The sequence below is a fragment of the Phlebotomus papatasi genome, chromosome 3 (assembly GCF_024763615.1).
Source record: "Phlebotomus papatasi isolate M1 chromosome 3, Ppap_2.1, whole genome shotgun sequence".
Lineage (NCBI taxonomy): Eukaryota > Metazoa > Arthropoda > Insecta > Diptera > Psychodidae > Phlebotomus > Phlebotomus papatasi.
This window is the reverse complement of record NC_077224.1, coordinates 14,982,418-14,992,686: the sequence shown is the minus strand read 5'-3', so window position 1 is coordinate 14,992,686 and position 10,269 is coordinate 14,982,418. Positions and strand designations below refer to the sequence as shown.

General features: G+C 35.3%; 1 protein-coding gene across 1 annotated transcript; it reads left to right on the top strand.

The window, feature by feature from the left end:
• The first annotated feature begins 2,147 nt into the window (after nucleotides 1-2,147).
• Nucleotides 2,148-7,681, top strand: LOC129807821 (late secretory pathway protein AVL9 homolog). The gene is made up of 3 exons (XM_055857332.1): nucleotides 2,148-2,540; nucleotides 2,601-4,207; nucleotides 7,445-7,681. The coding sequence occupies exons 1-2, from the start codon at nucleotides 2,280-2,282 to the stop codon at nucleotides 4,128-4,130; spliced, it is 1,791 nt and encodes a 596-aa protein (XP_055713307.1). The 5' UTR covers nucleotides 2,148-2,279; the 3' UTR covers nucleotides 4,131-4,207; nucleotides 7,445-7,681.
• The last annotated feature ends 2,588 nt before the right edge of the window (nucleotides 7,682-10,269 follow it).

The window sequence follows — 10,269 nt, the reverse complement described above, 5'->3', positions numbered from 1 at the left end:
CTTTTGAATAAATCGGTCGTAAAATGAATTTCACGCGGAGTAAAAGTAGTTCAATCATAAAGATTCAATTGTTTAATAGAAATGCATTAACAAATAGTACTTTTTGACCAGAGTTCTTCAATAAATTGTTATAATATTAAAAAAAAATTACCTTAATAAAAGAAATTAAAGTTTTATTCTGAAAAAGTAGCAAAATATTTTCAAATTTCCCGCGTCGCAACATAGTATACATTCAGGCGTATTTCAAAAATGATTTCATAAATTGACTCCCAATGGTAGGCAAAGTTGCATAATTGTACGTGCATAATTCCGTCAGGTGCATAATCCCGAAGGACATAATGCCGGGACTGAGTGTACCTTAAATTAGTCAAAAATAAATACCCTAGCGCTAGATTTATTTAGTGGAATTAGGGGAAGGTTTTGCACCTTCATAATGTTGCAGCTTCGTAAAAGTTGAAGCCTAGGCCTTTTTTCTGGGTCCAAAAGGCAAAAATAAAAAATGGGTCTAAAATCGTAATAATGATGCGTAATATTTTATGCATTTTTGCACACTGCAAGTGTCTTTTCGATTTCAAGTTATAGAGGGTTTATTAGGGTTAATATTTACCGTGAAATTCTTTGGCTTGAAGTGGGTAGTTTTTGTAAGTGGAGGTAAATTCATAAAAATTACCACCCTTGCAGCTCAGGAAAATTGAATTTTGCAGATTCGTAAAAAGATCTGTCAAAATTACTGACCTCCGAATTTGATGATTCCTCACTGTTTTGGGTCACACAGATATTTGACTCATCAGAGATTCCAGATTCCACTGAATAAATTCACAAGAAAATACGGATATTGAACAATTTTCACTAAAATCTCGAAGGAAAACACGCACTTCCCCATCAAAATGAGACTTCATCAGATGTTTTTGTTTTACTTCTGTCAAATCAAACATTAAGCCTGAATCTGCCTATGGTAGATGTGATTCTTTCATTGCCACTTCGATGTATTTTGAGTATTTCTCATTCAATTTTCCTTATTTTAAAGTGGAATTTCCCACTTTTCACTTTAAATTGGTGGCTGGTCATTTTCGAAATCAGTTACGTCCGAAATATGTTCTGTGAGACCAATTGGAGGTGTCAGAGAAAATCCGAGGATTACAATAGGTGTGATTATAAAAGAATCACAACTAACCGAGCTTTTATCTGACTGTCAGAATGCAGGGAAAAAATGGTTTTCCGAGTGTCAAAAAACATGTGTTAGAAAAATAGCTTAAAAATGATTTTTAATGCGTGATACCTCCTACAAATGGTGAAAACAAGTAGATGAAAGTTCCATCTAAGAAGTGATGCCCAAATTTTTGTATCCAGTGTAATGTTTTCGGGGAAAATGAGGCCTACAGAGGTGGGAAAAAGTGGTACGAAGCTGAGTTAACCAGGGCACCTTCGTAAAAAATACCGCTACATTTTCATTTTCATGTAGAGGAAAATCCAAGGACTTCCAGGAATTTTGTCAGGCAGAATTATGAACCCAATAAGTAAGAGATTTTTTTTGATATAGTGATATAATTGATTCGGTTTGTGTGGCATTCGGTAAAAAATCTTAAATCTTGGACTCCTTTTTTAATACGAACCTTCAAAACCTTCCCCTATACTTTTTTCCAGACAAAAATGCAATATTCTATTATTATTCTGAAAAATACTTCGAATAAAAAATCAAAATGTCGATTTTTTATGTTGGCATGAAAAGACGTCTACGCATGAATTGTTTTTGAGACATCTTTTTTAATGATAATGGGGTGGAATGGGTTGGAATTATACTTATTTCCACCACTGTATTTTATAAAGTTTAGGTATTTTACTGACCATTTTGAATTATTTATTGACCCCTGGACTCATTTTAAAATTTTATAACCATAAATATTTTTCCCAATTTTGTTTATGATTTATATTTCTTAAAAAAAAACATGTTCTTTCATATTGTGAAAATATTTTAACAGAATAGAAAAGAGTGCAAATTTTTACAAACTTTTTGTAAAATCTAGTTGGCCGCATACAAACATTTTCAGTTGGAATATTCAAGCTGGATTTGAATATTCCATACGCGTATTCCTTACTGAATATCAATACGCGTATATGAAAAATTTGGCTAATGGTATGCCCACCGGGCTGCAGGTTGCTTGTCAAAAACTTCTTGGTGGAAAAACAAAATATTCTGTGCTAGTGCAAAAATTATGTTATTTCCCCGATTTTTTGGTATTTTCTGGACTTTAAAGTGAAGTTGAAGTGTAACAGAGGTCATGGCGCCTATTTTGCACATCCTGGTCGTGGGATTTCACCACAAAAAAGGGTGCCAGGTGGAATTTTCCCATCCACCCTTAATTGAAGGGAGTTCCGGAACGAATGAATGTCCTTCCGGATGGAAATATCTACCTACCCTGGCACTCCCAGATGGATCGCACAATTTCACCGATGACACGGTGTTTTTTAACCTTCCTAGCCTGAAGGATCCCACTGAGAGCATCTACGGAGTGTCCTGCTATCGACAAATTCCATCAGAAGTATGAGTAATTGCGAGTTAAGTCTGGAATGGGAGATAACGCCCCTTTTTTCTTTTGCAGAGGCTGAAAATCAGAACGGCTGATGTCACCAGGAGCACTGTGCAGAAGGCTGTCTGTGCTTTGATGTCCTATCCCATTTATGGGTATGTTGAGGTGAAACTTTCTCTGATTGCTCAGTGCTTCTTCGATCAGGGAGACTTCTCATCCGTGGACATTCTGGTGAATGTCTTTGAGCAGCTAAATGCTTGCCTGACGCATGAGAATCTCACGGGATTGTCGCCGGAGAGGTACTTCAGCGTTGGATTGAATTTGAGAGAGATTGTTCTGAAGTGGAAGCACAAAATCTTGCTGATCTTCAAGATGATGTTGCTGCAGCGGAAAGTGATCATCTTTGGATCTCCTGTGAGGCCTATTTGCAATTTAATTGTCGCTGTGGCTTCACTGCATCCTGGACAACTCACGAGAGGATTCCGGCAAGTGGCGTGCATTAAGACTTCCCGGCCAATGTCCCCTCTTCCGGAATATCCGGAATCTGAGCCACCTGAGAAGCCGGAAACGGAGGTTCTGGAGCCGGGAACAGTTGAGGGGGATTCGCATGTCCAGGAGCTGGCGGAGGAGAAGGAGGAAGCTAGTCAGAATTGCGAGGATAATCGCTCAAGGGATACCAGTGTCGATGCTCTCGTGCAAATCCTAACCAATCTTGGTTCCTTCGATCCAAATCGCTGGGGAGCTCCTCTGCAGCTCTTCACGGACGGCCATCTGGTCCTTCCGTACCTCTCCCTGCCGTACATGGATCTCCTGTCCGATCCTGCAGTCTCGGGATTTGTCATTGGAGCCTCCAACATTCTCTTCCAACAGAAGCGCCAATTGGCCGACGTCCTGATCGATGCAGAGACCACGACAATCGACGTGGGCAGTCCTGAACTCCGGAAGCAACTCCAGCTGACCACGGAGGATCTCCGTTTCGCTGACTACATCATTCGCAACGTCCTGAATCCACGGGAAGCGGCAGAGGGCAGTGAACAGTGGATCAAAGCTCAATTCCAGGCCTACATGTTGGCCCTTCTGCGAGCATCGCAGCTTCCGGAAGGTTCCAAGGAGCACGAACACTTCAATGGGGCCTTCATCGGCGCCTGGCGGAAGAGTCACAATTGGCAGGAATGGCACCGGAGAAACCCTCTCAATCTCCAGGAATCACCCCTCCTGGCCACAGTTCCCAACATCCATCCCTTCGCCGGTAGTCTCTCAGTCACTGACATGAAACTCAAGCTCGCTCACACCATTCAGAGCACGGAAGGCGGCCGGAAGCTCAATCAGGCCGTAAATACAACTTCCAGGGCCGTCGGAGGGGCTCTGATGCAGGCCAAAGGGGCCCTGAGTACGTGGTGGTCGACGATCACGACGCCTCCGCCACAGCCTCAGGGACAGACAAAGGCTGGCGAGAGGGGCCTGGAGAAGACGCCGGAAGAGATTCAATGTGATAAAAGGGAGGAGCAGGAGGAGGATGAAGGAGAGCAGAAAGTGGACATTGCCAAGGAAGCCGAACTCATTGACTACTCGCGCGATCTCGGGGAGATTTTCACCATTTAGGACGACGGGAGGAAGGGAAGGAGCCGAGATGATCTCATACGGAACTGGCCACGATACAGTCTCAGCACAAATCTATGGTACGTTGCAATCTGCATTTTTATCATGTTCAACAGTAAAAAGAAAAGAAAAGAGGCTGAATCATAACTCTGAATCATAAAACATAATTTTTCTGATTGTTTCTTTTGAAAAAAAAAAACAAAATATTCAATGGGGAATCTTTTGGATCAGTAGGCGCATGAAGCATATGCATCATGTGAAAATAGCTCTTTGTGCTCGATATTACACTCGAGAAAATGCTTTTTTTCCAATCTTTCCAATCGCAGCAATAAAATATAGAATTGTGTAGATAAACATTAAAAAAAGATAATATACTCTAGAAATAAGTTGCCTAATCTAAGAAATTATGACTGACTCACTCTGGATAATATCAATTTTATTTGTTGAGTATAAAATTCCCGCCAGTAAAAAAATCATTTATGATAAGAAAATATTACCTCTTTCCGGACCGCAGCATATGCTGCAAGTCAATTTCACAATTTTTAATCAAAAATATCTAAGCTCAGGAAATAATTGAGGTCCTACAAAAAATATCTTACATTTGGACATCCTTATAGTTTGTAATCATCCACAAAAATCGGATTTTTATCAGTTCTGAATAATTAAAAAACATTGTTTTTCATAGAATATTCATATGCTTCTTTGGGTACTACAGTCCCAAAAGAGACGAAAGAGTTAAGAAATGCTATTAAAAAATTCTAAGTAATTGGCAATTAATTGTTGACTAATAAAAAGGTGATACTGAAATGAGTCCTTCCTAGAGGATAGCCAGGCAATTTCAAGCAAAAAAAAATTCTCAGGACCTTTTACACAAATGAATATACAGTGGCGGCCAAAATAATAGAATCACTTTGCAAATGTTATATTTTTTAACTTTTGTATTTCTTCCCAATTTGTTGATAAAATTCTGAAGTCGAAATCTTCAAATTATTAGAATCGTAGTATAAAGGTTGTTTTGGCAGCTAGAGGTCACTATTTTACACAGAATACGTCAATAGTGAAATTCAGTTCGGCCAAAAAAATGGGAAACTCATTTATGATTTCTAAATTATGGCTTTATTTAAACTTATTCGATTTATAGACCACATTCTTTAATTTTAATGAAACTGGTCATATCGTGTTGATCAAACCAAATTTCACTATTGATCCATTCTGTGAAAAATAGAGACCTCTAGCGGCCAAAACAACAGGGGAGACTGGGGCAAAAAGTCACAAATTGAAAATTTGAAAATTCAATATCTTCCAAGATAAAAGAGATAGCGACTTAAATTTTTTTCCATAGATGGCCTCCATAGACCTTCTTCAAAGTCGCAAGTTTCTTAGAATTCGAACAAGGAATTCAGAAAATATTAAATATTGAAATTTTTAGCTCTATTTTTGAAATGTTTTCCTTACAGCAGACATCAATTTTTATCTACTTATTTCCCAAAATTGATGCACTGGTAAATATTCCCTAAATGATTTGGATTCTTTGAATACGAAACCACTATCTATTTTAGAATTTTACAAAGATTCTTATCTCCAGAAATTCCTTTAATTAAAAATGACCACTTGGGGTAAAAAGTAACAAAAGGTATGGAGCAAAAAGTAACAAAGACCGAAGCAATTTCTGATGTCTTACGGCGAAAAGAAACGTCATTATCATGTTTCTCCATGTTTGCATTGGTCAAACGATAACAGTCTCTTTTGTGTTTTTTTCTAAAATAGCTTGAAAATCACTTTTCTCGTTCAGATAGAGGAAACTGTGTTTTAAAAAAGTGTAGAGGAATAAATTTCCTATGAAAATATGTTATCTAGGATTTTTTTTAAATTCACGGAATCCCGTAACAAAGCGAACCAAAATGCGATAACATCCCATGCCTGATACTATTTGCCCCAGCATTTTTGAGAATAGTCACAAAATTACGTTTTATAAAACGGCTCGATAAATGTATTTCCTTACAAAATAGAGGAGAATTACTTTCACAAAGTTGTAGAGCGGTAAATTTCGGTGTGTTTACGAACATTTACGAACAAATGTTTGTAAAAGTACAAAAAACACAAAAAACATGTTTGTGGGTTACACGATTCACGAGCATTTCGTAACTCCCCCATAGGAATTCACAAACATTTACGAACATTTTTACAAAATATTTTTTTTTAAGTGAGAAGTTTTTCCGTATTATAAGATACTTTTCCGTATGGAGGGATAAATATACTAAATTTTTGATTAAATAAAATTTTTCCTTGGAGCACTGCGAGCTGAGTCCGAGATCAATTTAGAAAATTGGCTTCAAATGGCTCCATATAAAAAGGTCAACTTGCCAGGAGCTTGAAATTATACCTAAAATTTAACGGTATTTGTGTTAATACGTCCTAAAATGAATAAATATTTAAAAGCAAAATTAAATAATTGACTATTCGAAGATAACTTACATAATTTTAATTAATTTATTTCCATGGCCGAAATTACACTCAAAGTGGTCGAAATTAGAAGCTGGCCAAAATTTGGCACACTTCCCCTAACTCCGGTTCTAATTGTCAGAATTTAAAAAGTAAGAGCATTTTGAAAAGCTCTAGTGAAATGCCACTTTCCTCGGAAGTTCGAAAACCACCGTTAGGGGCGCTATTATTAAAAATAAGATTTTTAAATTTTCTAAGATATATGTATAACTCAAAAACGGCTTTGTGCATCGGGCTAAAATTTTAGTATGTTTTAGCCGCACATTATAACTATCAAACAAAAAAAAACTTAAGTCGCTCTGAAACCCCTAACCTGAGTTATAAGGGGTCAGAGTTCGAAAATTAGCCGGCCTCAATCTTTGATTCTAATTAACATTTTGAGGTTTCGAATTTACTTGTGACAATATCAAAAAGTATAAAATTCCCTACTGCTGTAAAATTTTTAGTATAACAATTCAGAATTCTATATCAATGTTTCAATTTTTCGAACATCATCGACTTTTTTTGCAAATAAAAAACTACCTATTAATCAAACTCCGACTGGAAACACAACAAGTATACATAATAATTAATTACTTAATTGATATTAATAGTTTCAGCCTCTACGATCGATCATTATAAAAAGATTATAATATAATTTCTTGACTTTTTTAAAATAGTAAGAAAATCGTTTCTTGAATCAGCAATTGTTCTACCTACTCTATATTTATTCAGGTAGAACATTTGTTGATTCAAGCGACTGTCACTAAGTAGCGTGACGTCACTGTTTAAATGACCAAACTGATGCAGATTCTTTTGCAAATTGCTTCTTTCAGAATTTCTGCGTTTCTTTATGATTTATTTCCAACGACGTGGAATGCTACAGAAAGGACACTCTCATGCCAACTTCTCATGTTTCTTTTTCTGACAAAACAAATAAAAAGAACACTTCGCCTCAATGTGATGCTTCAAAAAAAAAAACAAGGAAAGAAAACAAATCTTCTGACACGCGCCATTCCTCTTTTGCCCAGTAAAAGGATAAGTCAAAAAATAAATTATTGAAAAAGACAAAAGCGTTTTTTTATCTCTTTTTCATCATTTTTATTGATCTCTCTTGATGTTTTTGTTTTTATTTACATAAATTGTCCATTGTCAAATACTAATTTAATATAGTTAATCACCAAATTAAAATTTGCCCAAACTATCTTAAAACACTTTAAAGATTTCACCGGAAAATTTCCTTACGCGCATCTTTCTCTCAAATCTCTCTTTTTTTCTAAATAGTTTTTCTTTTGGAAAAATTGTGGCTCGCAAGAATTTTTTTTCATATAAATTTTTTAGCTATTTTTTTTTCAAAATTCCAAAGTATTTTCTATACAGTAAGATAGAAGGGATAAAAATTTATCTGTCCATCCTGATATGTCTTGCTATTTTAGCTCATTTTTGCTGATGGTTTTTTTTTTATAATAAAAATTTCATTTTTGGAAGAGAAAAAGAAGCTGCTAAATTAGTTTTGTTTTCTTTGCAATATACAATTAAAATATATATATTTTCTTTGTCTTAAGTACCAAAACGAAAAAAAATCGCATTGAAATGGCTTAAAATGATAAAATTCTTGATGACTTAAAGGCACTTTTTTGTCTCTTTCACTTTACAAAAAAAAAATATCTCATCCATTGTGGTGAAATTTTGTGTGAAAAATTGATCTGTCGTGTTGGGAAAGTTGTTAAATTTCTATTAATTGTTTATTTATTATTATTATTTTTGAAAGGAATTATTGTATTTTAGGATACCTCTGCTTTACTGTGTTTGTTTGGTATTTTAGAGAAGTAAAAAAGTGACAATTCGAGCTAGATTTCATTTAAAAATAAGCCACGCCCACTTTAGAAAGCTAGGCCTAAAGACAAAACTTCTAGAAAGGGATTTTTAAATGTTTCACTAAAGGGATAGGTTGACAATCCCTGAGTAAATACACCTTAGAATATGAATTATGGACCATTCCACATAAACTTTGCCATTAAATAATAAGCCACGCCCCCTTGCGTACTTCAAACACATCAAAATAAAATAAATTAAATTTTCTAAAAGGTTTCTTTGGACATCTAAAGGCTACTGTTTCTCTAATCCCAGGAGACTATAAATAAAGCTTGAGGATTTAGTTAAGGAGAATCTACAGAGAACCAGTGGGCGTGGTTAAAATTTGGCAAGAAATATTAGAAGAATAATGCAAAGAATTGCCTTATTCTTAGACTCAGATCAATACCAAAATTTCAATTTGTCAAAAAATCACAAAATAAATATTTCTAGCTGAAAATAAAGATTCCAAGATTGCCTACACTTAGCTAAACGTAACTTTTTGCCTTAACAAAATCATCTAGATACAGGAATCAAGAAATCAATATTGATTAATCAAGAAACATTTCTAGGAGAAATTAATTCAAGATTCCTCATTTTTTGTTTAAATTAATTTTCACCTTTTGGGATTGATTCTCGTTCACTATTAGATTTATTTTATGCCATCATATTGAAGGTCTATTGCATTTTTCCTATTTTTTAGCCGAAAACAGCGTGGAGAGCTAGTAAGCTGAGCTCAAATAAGGTAAATAAAATAATAAACTTCGAAGTCGAATAGCACAAAAAATAAAATAAATAATGATCAGTATGAAAAGATGAATCCCAAAAAGAAATAAATGAAGTTTCACCGTGGGATTGAAGTAATTGCACAATACGATAGAATACATCCTAAAACGGAATGAAATCCTTCTCAAAATGAGACAGAATCCAATCCCAAATGATATAGAATAAATCCCATTATGTGATATAATTAACGACAGATTAAGGCAGAATCCAGAGAATCAATCCTGAAATATCATAAGGATTCTCCAATCAGATAGAATCAATCCCAAGACAGATTTACGATAGAAATCCCAAAGTGGATGAAATCAATCACGAAATGATATTGAATTATCAAATGAAGAGGAATTGGGCCCCAAATTTGGAGGGAATAAAATCTCATAATGAGATAGAATCAATCCCACAATGGAAGGAATCAATCCCAAAATGGAAAAAATCAATCCCAAAATGGAAGGAATCAATCCCAAAGTGAGATAGAATTAATCCCAAAATAGAAGGAATCAAACCCAAAATGGAAGCAATGAATCCCAAAATGAGATAGAATCAGTCCCAAAATGTAAGGAATCAATTCCAAAATGGAAGGAATCAATCCCAAAATGAGATAGAATCAGTCCCAGAATGGAAGGAATCAATCCCAAAATAGAAAGAATTAATCCCAAAATGAGATGGTATCAGTCCCAAAATGGAAAGAATTAATCCCAAAATGGAAGGAATCAATCCCAAAATGAGATAGAATCAGTCCCAAAATGGAAGGAATCAATCCCAAAATGAGATAGAATCAGTCCCAGAATGGAAGGAATCAATCCCAAAATAGAAAGAATTAATCCCAAAATGGAAAGAATCAATCTCAAAATGAAAAGAATCAATCCCAAAATGGAAAGAATCAATCCCAAAATGAAAGGAATTAATCCCAAAATGGAAGCCATCAATCCCAAAATGAGATATAATCTATCCTAAAATGGGATACAATTGTGAAACGAGAGGATTAATAGCAAAATGGATGAAATCAATCTTAAAATGAGATAGA

What these genes read in the sequence shown, in the direction of transcription:
- LOC129807821 (XM_055857332.1), top strand. Translation starts at nt 2,280, where the DNA reads ATGGCGCCTATTTTGCACATCCTGGTCGTGGGATTTCACCACAAAAAA. An exon ending in ATCGACAAATTCCATCAGAA is followed by an intron (nt 2,541 to 2,600) that starts GTATGAGTAATT and finishes TTTCTTTTGCAG; the next exon opens with AGGCTGAAAATCAGAACGGC.